Here is a 16,222-nt window from a genome sequence, read left to right on the forward strand (position 1 = left end):
TTTCTAACTCCGTCCTTTCTGCACATTAACTCTGGACGATGTTTTCTTACCTTGAATTCGTGAGTTCACTCTTCAGTTTCATCGGTTCTGCAGCTCAATTAACCCACCGAGTTTTAAATTTTAATAACTTATTATATTTTCATTTCTAGAAGACCCATTTGTTCTTTTTCAAAGCCTGCTTGGTCATTCTTTATAGTTCCTTACCCCCCTGCTTGTCTTTCCGAATTTTTCTTTTTATTTCTTTAAACATTAAGACAACAAAATGGTTTCTTTTCTTGGAACTTTATGGGAATTCTTTAAGACCTAGATTGAAGGTGAGTTCTTCCAATGAGGACCTATGTTTGCTTCTGCTAGCGTCCTGTGGATACAAGCAATCCACAGCCACTTTAACATGATTTACCTGCTTGGGTTTCTCAGACCACCAAGGTAGCATGAATTCTGACCAGAAACCTGCACGAAGGCCCAATTTATGGCGGCAACTTCTCAGGGAAGATTACTTTCCCTGCTCCACCCAGTACTTAAGATTAAAATGGGAGGACTCCCTCTTGTCCTCTTCTCTTCAGTAGAGTCAACCTCTTGTTCACCAGTGAGGATGCAGTGACTTCCTGTCACTCCACGTCCTGAGCAAATGCCCCAGGTCTCCAGGATTCAGCCAAAAACCTCAGGATGCAAACCAGCTCTGGCCCTCACCTCCCAGGGTTTCTGCTTTTGCTTAAGTCTGCAGATGAGTGGCTTTACTGCTTTTATTCCAGATGGGTGATCTGTTCTCAATTGGGAGGATCACTCAGACTACTAAATTCTACATGCTGCTAAAATTACAAGTTTCTTGTTTCTTTTAAACATTTAAATACAGCAATTTCATATTACATAAAAGACCCTCACGTCCCAAAGGATTAATTATGTTTTTATTCTTTTTCTCTGCTGTTTCTCACTCATCATGGATGTAATTTTGGACTAGGAGCTCGTATTTGCCATATTTTAATCTGTAGGGACCTTGAGAAACCAGATTTGACAGTGGCTTCCTCTGCAGAAGTTCAATGTTTGTTCCCGTGGAGGCTGTAAACGCAGACCACTTATTCATCAGTTTGGGGTTTCCCAGATACCACAGATAACAAAAACTGAAAGCACAACTTGTGTGACAAGGGAGTTTAGTTACAAATTAGGGGAGGCTGGTTTTCCTTTGCCTGGGACAAAGTCAAGAGAGAGATCATGTCAATTTGATATCTTCAAAGGTTTTTCTCCCCAGGCCCACCTTTTCACGGATATACAGCACTTTTACAACGCTGGCTTCGTGCCAACTCTTAACTCTCACCTAGGGACTTAACATGAGTAACCTCAGAGCACCCTTAAAGTCCGTTTTGGGGAGTTTAAAGGGCCTCTGTTGTATTGTACTCAGATGCATATTTCCTTTATTGGAAGAGGTCTGGTTTGTTTCAGTCATCCTATTAATTTGGCAATATTACTACAAGTGCCTGTATATGTCTTAAAGACATGATATAAAATACTCTGTGGTCTTTAGGAAAAAGAAAGCCTGCTCAATAAATACAACAAACAGTAAAAATATACTTCAGTTCTACCCTATGACCTGTTAATGACATATTCATTCATACCGTGTTTTGACAGGGACAGAAAGAAGATGTGAAGAAAAGAAAAAAAGCCAGCGTTAAGTAAAAGACATGGAAATGGGGTATTAGGGAATGCTACAGCAGAAAAAAAAATTCTGGAGGGAGAGACAAGAGGCGCATCAACAAACACACACACCCAGAGAAAAGCAGACCCAGAGGACAACAGAGACCTGTAAGAGCAGTGCAGCCCTGGACTTTTGTGGAAGAAAGACAGAACATCCGTATCTCGTGGTCTGTTGATAATAGCCAGTCACACTGCCATTCTTCTAGAAAAGCCCCCAGGACGGGTAACTAAACCTGTGAACTGGTTTAACCTGGAAGCATGATTTTCCCGCATCCAGTTTGGCCTAAGACAGTTATACATCATTCAACAGTCTCTCCCCACTCGGGTCTTTGTCTCCATTTTGAGGTGTGAGAATGAAAAGGTCTCCAGGTAAATCTCACTCTCCAGTTGGGACGTTTGGGTCTAGGAACCTGCTTTTACACCCACTGTCTGGGGTACAAAAAGCCCAACCTCTCTAGTCGCACGTGGCATTTTTGAAAGCAACAAAATTTGGAAAGTTGATCACCTGTAAATTTTGCTACCTACAAGTACCGCCCGCCGCTCCATAACTTTACTCATATTTTTTAAAGATAAAAGTAAAAGAAGTTTAAAACTTTTATTTCTATATACATACATATTTTTTCATTGTGTAAAAAGGCCAACTACTTAAAATTCAGAGTTCTTCGACAGACATACAGCAATACCAAATGTTTTATTTCCCAGTAAAAGAGAACTAAATCTAAGTTCCTTTTCCAGAAGAGCAGACAAGGCTACACAGTTTTTATTGTGTAATCTTAATTAAAATCACCAGTAGTTAAGCATGGCCTTTGACTACACTTAGTAACATATGATTACCTATGCTCTGAACCCATCACTAAGTTGTTGGTACCAACAGGTCACTCTAGTATTTTAACTCTTCATTTAAAATTATTTATTTTGGGGGAAAAAACACGAATAATACATTTCCTAAACCCAGCAGCTAAATTTAAAAGAAGAAGAAAAAAAAAAAAAGCATGAGATGAGAAGATGCGAGTCGTTCGTTTCCACACAACTGGAGTATCTGCAGCCGCCCCTGGTACCCGCAGAGACTGGTTCCAGGGCCGGCCGGGGATGCTCGAGTCCACAGACGCTCGAGTCCCACAGCTGCCCTGCACAGACTGTGCAGTTCTGTAAGTTTACTGAAAACAATCTGCCTATAGTGGGCCCACGCGCTTCAAACCCATGTTGTTCAAGGGTCAAGGGTAATCATGATAAACTCTCTCACGAGCAGCGTAACAGACACTATCAATGCTTCCTTCTTCCAAATCCCCCAAATCACTGAACATAATAACACACTGAAAGATAACCTGGAAATAAACTTTCGTCCAAAAGTTGAGCTTTGAGTTCTTCACAAAAAATATTTTTCTGATTAGTCATAAACATTAGAGTGGCTACTTGGTGTGTGAGATAGGTAACTCCCAAAGACTATTTATTTTTCTCAATTACGATAACAAGGGAGTTGCCAGGTTTCAAATGTATTGCCTGAACTTTGAATTTAGAGCATCCAACCACTGATTCAAAGTCATATCTTTGCCTCGTGATGCAAGTGCCTAGCGCTTGCCTCCGGAGCTAGACAGTAGAATATTCAACAGACTTTATTAACAAATCTTCAAAAGGCCCATAATGATCCCTAAAATTCAGACAGGAAACTCATGACAAGATGCTAAGTGATACTCGCTGCATGTGTAGCTTTTCTAAGCAGCCCTGCTAAGTTTCGGAGCTGAAACAAACAGAAATGACGGCCTAGAGGGGCTCCAGTTCACAGGCCTCCCGGGGCCTCTGTATTCTGTCTCGTCATCACACAAGGCTGGAGGCTCTGAGCGGCCAGTTCTGTGATGGCCTGGGACGGCCCTAGGACGGAGGCCAAGGCGCACGGGGCTGCCCCGATAAGGTTCTCTTCTGGCTGATTCTGAACTCTACACGATTAAGGGCCCACAGATCAGCCTCCACTTTCCCACAAGAAGGAGAAGCAGAAAGAGACTTCTCATCCTCAGTCTCTTGCGCAACAACTACGTAAGCAACCTTCTGAACTTGCTCTGGACGGGTAAAAGAAAACTCATAGAAAGAAGAAAAAAAAAAGTTCAAAATCCCCACTGCTGCATGGAATAACAGGCTGACTTTGATTCTATTATATAGGTATACGAAATCAAGCAGGGCATTCTGCAAAAAATGTGTAACTTCCCGCATCACTTCTTCACTTTTCATCTGATGAGACAAAATACGTTATTGTATTCCGCCCTCCACTCCCCATCCATCTAGGCTGAGCAAATACTCAGGATGGTTTCTTGGGGAAGGAGAAATATAAAATGACTCATATCAACGAAAAAAAAAGAAGAAAGTCACACCCAGCCTCAGTCTCCTATCACAGATGACGCCCTCGTCGTGACATAGGCCTTCTGTCCATTTTTCATTTTGGAAGCTTTTCATTTCAAAAACTTATCCAACCCCAAGAACCACCAGCGGGGCTTGGTGAAAGTTCAGAGTGCCCTGCTCCTTCCAAACCTAACCAGCATTTTCGGGACGCAGGGCCTAGGACTTTGCCCCTGCAGCAAGCACCAGGCGATTTTTACGATGAGATGAGTTTGAAGAACGCTGGTCTTTTTTTTTTTTTTTTTTAACACAGAAAAGAACACTGATCTTGAGACTATGCTCGTCTTTTTTAAAAGTTCCGTTCCGATTTTTCCTTTGCGAGTCCCTCAGGAAGTAGTGCACGTCTCGAGATAAAACCCAGTCTACTCTGCCGGCTGGCCTTTTAGAGTGGCGAAATAACACAGGAAAGTTATCTAGCAGTTCCTAATTGTTAAATCATCCTGAGGGTTCGTGGGTCTAAGCCATTCCCTTAAGCAGACGAGGTTAACTCTAAATTTCAATTATTTGAAACATCGTGCTTACTATCTAGAGACTTTGCAAGGTCGACCTTGTCTAGCATGTTCTAATCAAAGACCTATACCAATGAGAATAGCTCCATCTAAAATTCAAAAGAATGAAACATCACAAAGAGCCTCTTGAGAATGAGACAAAAAGAAAACAAAGTGGACGTGGGTTCGTGTATTTCTTCCACCAGCTATATCCCCGTGTGTCACAGAGGACAAGGTTGCTGAGTGGATGAACGAAAGTATATGAATGAATGGGATATGCGTCAGTGAGGCAAACAGAAATGGTATCATACAATCCAGCAGTTTTAGGGGAGAGGAAAAAATTTTTTTAATGTCTAGAAATTACCTGCTGGAAAACCTTCACCAGCTTTGAACCTGAATTGACGATTGACACTTAAATTTATGTTTGAAAGAGGAAAGGCAAATCCTGAGAGGCCCACAAAAGCACAAAGTGAGGAGGAGGAAACGGAAGCTGAGGTGGTGCTTCAGGGGTGACAGAAGCTGGGACCCACGAGGTCACGCGACCCCCCTCCCAGTGTGGGCTCAGAGCGACGCCACGTACAGCATACTCAGGGCCCAAATTCACAAGCACAACGACCACACAAGAAAGGAGAGGAGAGCTCAGGTTGGGGGAAGGCAAAACCCAGTGGAAACAGGGTGAAGAAGAGTGGAGGGATGTGCGTGCAACGTGTCATGCAGGGACCCCGGGGAGGGCGGGGGCGCCAGGCAACACTCGTGGGGACAGGGGACCAGTGAGAGGGAGACACAGCTCGGCCACAGAGACAAACCGCTTACCCTCCGCTTTGGTGGCAGTGCCATCTTTAAGCAAATTAAAAAACAAGGGAAGGGACAACAGGGAACAGTTAGTCGCATCAAAAAAATTAAAAAGCAGAATGTTATTACTGGCTACTAAAGAAGCAAAAGTACAGTTTAAAATAAAATTAAAAGGGAAACAAGTTCAACAGCAAAGCAGAGTCGGAAGCGAGTAAGTGCCCCTTCTACCGAAATCAGCTTAGGGGAATGTGCTTCTGCCTGCAGAGGACAAAACACGGAAGGGCAGCCCAGGGCCGCGCCTCAGCTGACAGCCTGACTGTGTTTCTGATGTGGCCCAACCTCACCCTCTGAAGGGTCCCCTGTTTTCTGGAACAAAGCACCAGCACAATAAGGGCGGGCGGGGAACTAAAGGACACCCAAAGGACAGAGGCAGCCAGTGAGCAGCTCCGAGAAGCTGGCCGCAGCAAGGCCTGTCCCAGCCACACGGCGAGCAGCAAGGCCGTGCAGCTCGGTACCTGAGCCAGGGCCTAGGGGCTCCGTGTCTCCCCTCACGCGTCTGGACTCTAGAAATTTGGAGAAGGATCATCAGCTTTAACGCTACACTCCTCACAGACGTAACGTGTCAACCTCGGTAGTACCTGTAACTGCTCCTCCGAAGGATTATGTTATATCTGGGGGGCTGATTTTTTTGGTTCTTGCTGATTTGGACATGAGGAAAGCAGAGGTCGAGCTCCCAGAAAATGCTGGGAGAATGGGGAATACTCCAGTCTCGTCATTCGAAGAGGTAACACGGGGCTGAAAATTTATCATCAGCGCTTCTGAAAGGTCAGTTCTGTGTCATCAGACCAGAAGACCCGAGTGCTCTGACTAGCACCAAGCAGAGTCCACAGGGTCCATATTAGAATAGCTCAACTATGCACCGAAAAGCAAGGGCTGCTGTCACTTTACTCAGGTTTTCAAGCAGTGAAACAAACACTAACTACAGATCCTCAAGGTGGATCAAACGGCACTGAAATGAACAGAAAGCCTTCCCACCTGACTTCTCTCTTGATAAGCACACACCAACACGGGATCCTAAACACGCCTACGTGATCTTGTAAGAGTTAAATAAACAAGAGAAAAGGAGAGCCCTTATTGGGCATCTTCCCAGTCTCAATGAGGCATTTCTGTAGAGAAAACAAGACTGACTTAACAATGTCCCGCAACATACACCTTATTACCTTTTAAACTAATAACGTTCCTATCACAACCGCAGTTTCCTTCGCCGTATAGGATAATGGTTGACAAAGGACTTTTATATAATGTCACTTGTCCCTACCCCGTGTCTGAATTAGGTGGCTATTATTACAACTCATTTATGGGTAGAGGAAACACGGCCTGGTCAAGGTCACCGAGTGACTCAAGGTCGGGCCTGGTAACCTCCTCTCGGTGTTCTCTTGCTCTGCTTCCGTGCTTTCAGAATATTAGCTGTAGGACTGACTTTGGAATTAGTTTGTAAACCACATAAGTAATAAGTCTCGATGTTTCATGAAATTTGAATTGTATCGTTTCCTTAAAATCCAAAATAAAATGGATCCAGCGAGGTCTCCAGACTTTGGCTTTGAACAACTCTGCTTTCACAAAAACAAACTCAAAAAAACTATCAGCCTTACCCACAGTAGATGTGCAGTGTCTGCTGAAAAACTGACCTAGCACTCTGTCAGATATTCTTTTGAAAATAATCTTTTTACTCTTTCGGGCTTTCATCGGAGTAGGTACCCGCTCCTCCCAAGGTGACACAGGGAAGGACGACACCCTTCTGTACAACAGGGGTGCTGGTTGCTGAGTCCCTCCCGCTCCTCCGGAGCCCCCCCTTCAGGCTCTCCACCCAGGTCAGGAGAGGGGGAAACCCAGCTCTGGCCACACAGGAGGAGGCTGGGCAGCCGGGAAGGGGCACGCGGCGCTGAGGGATGCGTCCCCGACCAGGGTGACGCCCCAGAAGCGGGGACACCCACCAAAGGTTGGCTGTAAACCAGCGGCCAGCGCGGAGGTCAGAGCACAGGTCAGTGCACAGACGCACTTACTCTGAAAGGCCAGCCCTGCAACCGCCTCAACTCCAGTTCCTGGTAATTTGCTACACGGATGGATTTGAGCAGAGGTTAAGGGTCATCGCAAACGGCAGACTCGGGGGGGAAGGGTCACGGGGCTGGTTACCTAAGGAGGCGTACGAGCCCGGAGGCAAGGCCGCCGCGGAGCTGAAGGGCGCTGCACCGGCAGCCGAGGGGACCTTGGATTTGGCGCTGGCGGCTGCGTTCACGTCTATGTCGCTTCGAGAGCGCTGCAGGGACCCCGTGGTGGACACGGATTTGCTGCTGACCGTGGAAGCTGCAGGGGGAGGAGGGAACCTTAGCAACGACGGTAAGGGCCACGCGAGAATGTGAGACGTGCATCGCTGACGCGTGCCCTGCTTCTCCTGAGAACAGACGTCAAGCTCTGACAAAGGCTGGAGCACACAGCACCGGCCGACAGTGTCCCCTGCTCGCTGGACACAGCTCAGCCGATGCTGCAGAAAACGACAAGTGGCCGCAGCTCCACACGCCCCCATCATCAGAGACCATAAACCCCACAGAAATGGACCTCGTTTCCGGTTCATGTGAGCAGCGAAGTAATGAAAACGTGATCGTGTCTGGCCGGGGTGGCAGGAAGGCGCACCCCCCAGCTGGACGCTCCCCCTCTCGGGAACGTGCCCTCCTGCCCTCCCACAGCCGCCGGCTGCCTGCCGCTGGGAGCATCCCGAGTGGCCCCCGCTCCCCCGGCGAGTGCTCGGAGCACAGGGGCGCCCCCGCGGCAGCTCTGTGGGCGAGGACAGGTCTGCCGGCCCAGTGGGAGCGCAGGGCACGGCGGGCCCTCCGCAGACCCTTCCCGCCGCTGCTCAGCCCGCCCCAGGCTCAGGGCCTCCTCCGCGGCGCCCGCCTTACCTCTGGAGGTGGCACTGCCAGTAGGGCTTCTCTTGGCGGAGAGCGGCCGACTGGAAATAAAGGGACACGTCTGTCTATTATCAAAGGTGCACTGTATCTGCATTGATACAAGCACAATCTACAGCGCGAGATGACGATAATAAAGGACTGCTTCAGGCTTCTCAGAATTCTACAGGTACCTTGGACCACAACCTTATAAACCTCCAATTTTGGAAAAGCTTTAGCATTCTATTTTGGACTACCTTTCAAACACACAGAGGGAAGTCTTAAACAGCAACAGGGATCAGAGGTACTGAGAGAAGATGGTAGCACGTTCAGTCCCAGGGTCTGAAAGCCCTCCCTTTCCAAAGCTGTCTCCAAGTTAACGCTTCTGTTGTCATAGAAGACACCCTGAACAATTCGCTTGTGTTACTCCAAAACTGTGTTCCAGGACTGCCACGTAAATTGAAGTACAAACTACCTGCGGCAGGGACCAGGGACCAGGGACCAGGCCACTCGCTTCTCACCATCCCCACAGCATCTTCCCCAGCACCAGCCTCCACCTGAATTAAGGGGGAATGGCAACGGCACGCAGACGGACCAAAGCACAGGGAGAGTCTGCGTGCTCGCGCAGCCGACGTTCCGCAGCCGCAGCCCTTACTTGAGACTCTCCTGCGAGCTGGAGGACGAGCGGTCCGACTGGGGCAGCGACACCACGCTGTCCGAGCTCTTCAGGTGGCTCTGCAGAGCCCTCTGGTAGGAGGGCTCCAGGTTGTGGTACAGGTGCTCCGCCTCCCTGCTGAAGTGACTGTGGAAACCCCAGTAACACCTGGAAAACACACGGCCTCCTGTCACGGCTATGCACCCGGGACGCTGTCAGGGAGGGGATCCCCCCCGCCCCCCGCCACCAGCCCCTGCAACCGGCGGCGGCCGCGGCCTGAGGAAGACTGAGAACCGCGGACGTCTGGTGGAGCGTCACCTCCCAGCTCCTGGCCTTGGTGACTCCGGCCCAGCTGGCTGACTCTCAGTCGCATGAATGAAATGGATAAAATGGAAATTAAAGAGCCCGACTTGCCAGACTGGGAGACTCAGGGAAGATGCAGCCGAACCAACGAGAACGACACCCAGAACGCGAGGGGGACCCGGTCATGGACGCTTTTATAAATGCAACGTGACGCTCCCTGGTCCCAAGTACTTAAAACGGCTTTAGGTAACGAGAACAAAAGAAAACCAGGACGAGGCTCACAGCTACTTGAAACCTGTACTGTGTTACGATCAAAGGACAAGAAAAAACTGGGGTGGAGGCACCAAATATAAGACGAGGGTGAAGAACGGCGTACGCAGACCGTTAACAAATCCGCTCCTAGTAGTTTTTACTTTTTAGCCTCCGCTCGTCATGCCCCTTCTTTTGGTAGGAACTTCCCAGCACGAGGTTGCGGTGAGCACTGCAGGGTCAAGAGTGAGTCCTCCACACGCTCCGAAACCAGGGAACCACGGCTTAACTGAGAGAGCAGTCAGAGCAGGAAGTACTGGGCCAGGGTGTGCTCGTGCAGCTGAGCAAGTCCGCAGTGTGCCAGGATGTAAGGACTGGCTGTGACCCGGGTCAATTAGAAGAGCCGGTCAACTACAGAAGCGCAGAAAAACAGCCACGGGCCAAAACGGGAAGCTTTTTTTCTCTCTGAGCTGCCCGAGAGGGAGGACATCTTGGCGTCAAGCTTCTGCTACTTACGGTCACAATGGCACCTTCACCCGCAGGATGGCGCTGGACGTGGGGACCCAGCCTCACGACCGCGGCATAACCAGTCCCGACGGCCAGACGGCCCCAAACGCTAGCGGGGACAGAGAGCTGTGGTCCGCAATCAGCCCCCCTCCCTCCTGGAGGGGCTCACTGCCCAGGCACGCCACCCCCGATGCCTGCAGAGCTGTGATCCCAGGGAGAGAGTCCCCGTGAGCGGGATTCTTCACGGCAAGTCAACAAGCCACTGGGACCCACAGAGCTTAGTGAGTGAGAGAAAACACGGGGCACGCAGACAGGTGCTTTGCCGGCTCATGCAGCAATTTCTCATAAATTTAAAAATGAGCTTTCTGTGTCTACCTCAGTCTACTTTATGTTCAAACAGTACCAGTCTTTCAGGCCTGGACACTGAACTCAACAACCCTCGAAACAGAAAACTAGAGAGGTATTTTGAAATGGCCTTTTGGGTCATGATTAACAAAACATGTCCATGTGACTTAATGAGCTTTTGTAAGGCCATCTGGACAGTGCACCTGAAATATAAAAGTAGTGAATCGGGAAAGTGGTGTTCAGCCAACACTTACTTTCTGGCTTCTATCCGTGCTTCCGAATCAGCATCGTGTATTCCCTTCTTTATTGTTTCCGCTAATACTGATATGTGTCTGGATATTTAGAGGACAAAGCAGGAACAATCATTAATATATGGTCTTATGCGGATACCAACACAGGTGTTGAGAAATAACTCCCAAACGGCAACGTGGAAGGTACAGGCCCTTTGTGCCCAGAGAGTCAACAAACATGCAGCCTAGAAAATCAGCACACTCCGCAGATCTGCTAACTCATTCCTGATTCTGTCCCAGTACCTATTCCCACCCCTTCCCCACCTAAGCACCTGATAACCCTACTCTCCTGGGACTTTTTTTTTTTTTTTTTTTAAAGTAACGGCTGATGTATTTCGGGCCGTGCTTACTTAGTTCAATCTTTTATGAACTCAACCAACGAAACCCTTCCTTCTCCACGGTCAGAACAAGTTTCCATGGAAATTATAATGAGCTAGTCATAATCCTAATACTGCAGAGACTCTCTGCGTCAGGTTTCTGTAACTAAAGAATGTTTTTTCAAGTTCCACTACGTAACACGAACAATTTTATGAAATTATGTCTCTGTTTTATACACAGGTGTTCTCTTAGTTACGTTCTACCCTAGCTGAGAAGAAATCGCTACACTGTCTCGTTGAATATGGACCGGTTTTAAGAAGAGGGCAATGACTGGAGTGAAGAGTTTCACAGGACAGAGGCGAGGCGCCAGTCTTACCAGCGCCCCACCTCAGTCCTCAGTCCCTCACTCATCCAGCAGGCATTTGGTGAGAACCTGCCAAGCGGCAAGGCTGAGGGGAAGTGAATAAACACACGAGGCCACGTCTGAGTCAATCACGTTTTCCTGCCCTGCTCACCTGGCCCTGGTGTTCAATCCCTCATTCCACCTTCCCACTCTAAATTCCAAAACTACCACCAAATAAAGAGGATATAATACCCAAGAGATTAAAGAAGAAGAAAATATTTTTTAAACGTGTGACCATCCTCTCGATCCAAAGTATTTTCAGATGAACTTTCACCTCTGGGAGGCCCGGCTTTTTGCGTCTCTGAGCACTGCAGGACTGAACTGGACTCCAGGCGTGCTCATGTGTTAAACTCCCACTACTCGTAACCTGTTTAGTATGTTGTAAAGTTCTTCACGAACTACACAACACACCATGAAAAACCGGGTGGCACAGTATCATCATCTATCAGCTCCAAATTTAACTCAGAAAGAATAACAGGCACCTAAAACTGACAGGAACTAAAAATGGCAAAGAATGAACCTCAAAATTGAGACAAGCTTCTGTAAGAATTCTGCATCATGAGGATGTGAAACTTACCACACACCAGCCTGAATAAAGAGAAAACTGCTGGCTTTCTGATACAGAGGGATCAAAAAGAAAACTTTCAAATGAGTGAAATTCCTTTAAGGATTTTCAAAGTTACCCCTCGCCTACTAAGAGCATCTTTAAACCTTTTTTTTTTTTTTTTAATTTTTATTTATTTATTTATTTATGGCTGTGTTGGGTCTTCGTTTCTGTGCGAGGGCTTTTCTCTAGTTGTGGCAAGCGGGGGCCACTCTTCATCGCGGTGCGCGGGCCTCTCACTATCGCGGCCTCTCCTGTTGCGGAGCACAGGCTCCAGACGCGCAGGCTCAGTAATTGTGGCTCACGGACCTAGTTGCTCCGCGGCACGTGGGATCTTCCCAGACCAGGGCTCGAACCTGTGTCCCCTGCACCGGCAGGCAGACTCTCAACCACTGCGCCCCCAGGGAAGCCCCTGAACCTTTTTTAACTCGTTGGGACTGACATGATGCCAGGCAGCAGATCAGAGCCGCTGCAGAGGGAGTCCTGGCCGTGCGGTGTCCCGGGGCACCCGGGTCACACCCCGAGGCTAACGTGACAGTCCATGGAGCTCACTAAGAGCCTCTGCCAGTGGTAGGTGCCTCACATCAGCATCAGGAGAAATAACGCCAGTAGTCACGCAAATGAACGCTTGGATTCCTTCCCTTCTTATAAAAAGTGGGTCGGACCACTCGCTGAGATATTAAATCTCAAGATTCAACTCAGAGGGAAAACCAGCAAATCAGATGCTCACCGTTCCAGTGAATGTGTCTGCCACTCTTGTAAAAGTAAATCTAAAAATTCAAAACAGCGCCTGAAAATTGTGAAGAGAAAAATATGTAACTTAGTCATTTGTATGTTCATGAAAATAAAAGCTTTTTTCTTAAGTGACCCAACACTACTTTTTATAATTGATAAATTTCTTCTATTTTTTTTTTAAAGATTTTTTTTTTTTTTTTTTTGATGTGGACCATTTTTAAAGCCTTTATTGAATTTGTTACAGTGTTGCTTCTGTTTTATAGGGGTTTTTTTGGTCACGAGGCATGTGGGATCTTAGCTCCCGGACCAGGGATCAAACCTGTACCCCCTGCATTGGAAGTGCAGAGTCTTAACCACTGGACCAGCAGGGAAGTCCCATCTTCTATTTTTTTTAATGACTCAAAAAATGGAACATAAAGATGGAATCAGAATTGAATGAAAACCAAAGCAGATCAAAATAATTAAGCACCTATGGTGGTCCAGAAGAAAAATCACAAAGTTATAGGGACAGGATACAGGCGAGTTCCCTTCAAATCAGAAACTTGGGCTTCATGGCAACGTTACTGAAAGGGTGTATCACTGTTGTTTGTTTTTATTCTACCTCAAAGGGTACATTGATACAGGAGCTACAGGTGCACAAAAGATCCGAGTACATTACAGAATCAGGGAATTAGTCTTTGCATTAATTCCAAAGAATGCCTTGTACAAAAAAAGTAAAACATACCCTGGAAAACAAAGTGTTTACCCAATTTTCCTGCCAAGTATTTAAAACAGATTTTTCTCTAGCTACTTGGCCATTTTCCTCTCTGCAACCTTTCAACATCCTTTCTTTTCACTTCTGTGATCTTTCTTGGTCTGATCTGTACACAAAAACAATGCTGGTCTCATTTCCTTTGGATTATATCACCACTTCGGGTCCTACCTCCTCATCATTTCCTTTTTCTAAATTCCAGGATAACTATCTTTGTAGGAATAAATATTACTAGACTTAAGGAAATAAATCAGAAGGCAATCTTTCTCTAACGATCATTTTCTTTCCCATGGTCTTCCCAATTCAAAACCTCATAACCCACACAATTAATCACTCAGTAAATCTTGAATAAACCCTTCCCCTATGCTAGATGCTAGACATACAATGGTAACCGAGACACAATCCAGCGAGCAAGACAGACAAGGAACAGTTACCACGTGATGTGCCGGGAGCACAGGGGCTTCAGGAGGGCCCAGGGGAGCTGCGCAGCTCAGTCCCAGGGCTGCTGCTAATAGTGGGGGCCGGGGGAGCGGTCGGTGAAACAAACCTTCTCCAAGGAGAGAGAGACACTGACCTCTGCCCACACCCTTTCTCACCACCGCTGTCCCCCCACCCCGGCCCCAGCCCAGGCCACGGTCACTCTACCTCTGCCCTTTGTCCATGTCATTTCCTGGTGTGGGCTTTCCTTGTCTCTTTAGGTTGTGTATGCATATGTCTATGTTTACTTATTTCTTAGTGAATCCAGCCATCTTTAGTGCTAATTCTTGTCCTCAATGTGTTTCAGAACAATCTATTTCATCGAAAATATCCCAGGTAAATTAGGTTTTGTTTTCAACTTTTTAGAAGGCTAAAATCATATACAGAAGTACATCGATGTTGGCATTATTTAAACACTGCATTACTCAAGCACATCTGGTTAGAACTTGTGTCTTTTCTTCACCGAGTCCTACTCCTCATTCAAAGGGCAGCTCAGTTTTTTTTAACTTGTTTATGAGGCTTCTAGGGAATATATCAGCTAGTTTTAATCACTGCCCTCTGAATGCCTAAATCCACAATACATACGTTGCAACTCACTCTTACACTGCTTTGCATTATTGTTTTTAATCTCCCCAACTAAACTATAAACTTCTTAAAGGCAGGGAGATTGGGCAATCCACTTCTTACCAGCTCCACGAAGCGAAGCTGGCGACAGGCTGGATACAGGACAGAAAGCGCACTGCCTTGGTTACACTACCCCCTCTGGCTCTCTTTTCCTTCCTGAAGGCAGAGGGACTGGGCCCAGATGGTCCCTACTACTCCTTTCAGCAGTAAGACACGTGGCTCTGACTAAACACAGGAACGCCAGTCTGGGTGTACGGCTCGGAAACCAGTGAAGGGGGTGGCATGTCTGCTGTCACAGTGACTGCACGTCGCTACTCAAATTCAGCACCACAGGCTAGAACTGTTCAGCGCTAGGGACCGAAGTGTTACCGCCTGAGATTCCTATGTTGACGCCCCAACCCCCAGCATGACGGTATTTGGGGACGGGGCCCTGGGGGAGCAGTGAGGTTCACGGGGGGTCCTGAGAGCGATGCTCGCATGACGGGATTAGCGGCCCTCTAAGAAGAAACACTAGAGGGCGCTCCCCTGCCCCCACCGCCGTGAAGACACAGCAAGAGAGCGGCACCTGCAAGCCGCTTCCATTAGAACCCAACCCTGTCGGACCCTCATCTCAGAATCCCAGCCTCCAGAGCGGTGAGAAAATACCCGCCTGTCGTTCAAGCCACCCTGCGCACGGTATTTCTGTTACAGCAGCCCAAGTCGACTGATACGCTAAACATCCCGTAACGTTCCCCAGAGACGTGTCGCTTCACCAGAGGAACTGCCTTGCTCAAAGCAGACACGCTTTCCAAACTGCTCCTGGAAACCCAAATCAACAGCGACAATGTAACTGCAGCAGCAAAGTCTCAGGATGGCTGCCATTCACTGAGTTTCCACCGAGCGTCAAGCCCCTTCTACCGAAGTGACTGAGAGCCCGCAGAACAACTCCCTCCCCAGCGCGTGGGAAGTCCACCACCAGCCCGCACCTCCATGGCCAGGCGCTGGCCTTGGGGGGGTTGGGGGGTGCCCGGAGCTGCTCCGCCCCCGAGGGCGGCTGGGCTGTGGGTTGGCGACACTCCACTGAGCCACGCTGCTGGAACAGCCAGCCTTTTCGGTGGAAGAAGAACGCGTCTTTCTCCCTGGCTTTACGTAGCTGGCTCATTCCCCTCTTTTCTCCCTTGCCTTCCATGTGGCTGGGAACACGACGGCGATGGGGGCCGCCTCACGCTTGGAAAGATCCCCCCACCTGTGAAACCCTGGCGGGTCCAACGTGACAGCCCAGGAAAGGAGAGGAACAGCGGGCGGCCAGGGGCATCTGGGCTCAATGCCTTGGAGTGAAGGGCCCTCTCCCGGGCTGGATCAAGACGCGGAACCACAGGAACCGGGCCGAAAGACTGCTTGCTCTCCAGGCCTGCATTCATTTACCCCGCAAAGCTCCTGACCTGGTCTACTGAAGGCTTACGTCCATGAATCCTCTGAAAACCTACACAAAACTTCCATGTATCTACACTTTCCTGGGAAGAGGGTCCACAGATTTTAGGACTCGAAAGCCTCTGAGTCACCAGTCCAGACCCACAGATCCCAGAGGGAAGCACAGAGCCCTGACCCCACACGTGGGCTGGGGCAGCTCAGCAGGACCCAAGACAAAGCCCCCACGGGCCACCCAGGCTGTACCTTCAGGGT

General features: G+C 48.3%; 1 protein-coding gene across 19 annotated transcripts in view; it reads right to left on the reverse strand.

The window, feature by feature from the left end:
• Positions 1–16,222, reverse strand: part of CLASP1 (cytoplasmic linker associated protein 1) — a 261,428-nt gene that overhangs the window by 91,550 nt on the left and 153,656 nt on the right. For 12 of the 19 annotated variants that reach the window (XM_059927667.1, XM_059927664.1, XM_059927658.1 and 9 more), the window contains 6 exons: positions 12,704–12,763; positions 10,613–10,690; positions 8,955–9,122; positions 8,315–8,364; positions 7,551–7,721; positions 5,873–5,920 (listed from right to left, as the gene is read on the reverse strand). In XM_059927667.1, coding sequence (XP_059783650.1) covers positions 5,873–5,920; positions 7,551–7,721; positions 8,315–8,364; positions 8,955–9,122; positions 10,613–10,690; positions 12,704–12,763 — 575 coding nt within the window. The remainder of the gene's footprint in view (positions 1–5,872; positions 5,921–7,550; positions 7,722–8,314; positions 8,365–8,954; positions 9,123–10,612; positions 10,691–12,703; positions 12,764–16,222) is intronic. The other 7 variants (XM_059927669.1, XM_059927668.1, XM_059927673.1 and 4 more) reach the window with 1 other exon arrangement.

This window comes from Balaenoptera ricei, chromosome 7 (assembly GCF_028023285.1).
Source record: "Balaenoptera ricei isolate mBalRic1 chromosome 7, mBalRic1.hap2, whole genome shotgun sequence".
NCBI classification, from domain to species: domain Eukaryota; kingdom Metazoa; phylum Chordata; class Mammalia; order Artiodactyla; family Balaenopteridae; genus Balaenoptera; species Balaenoptera ricei.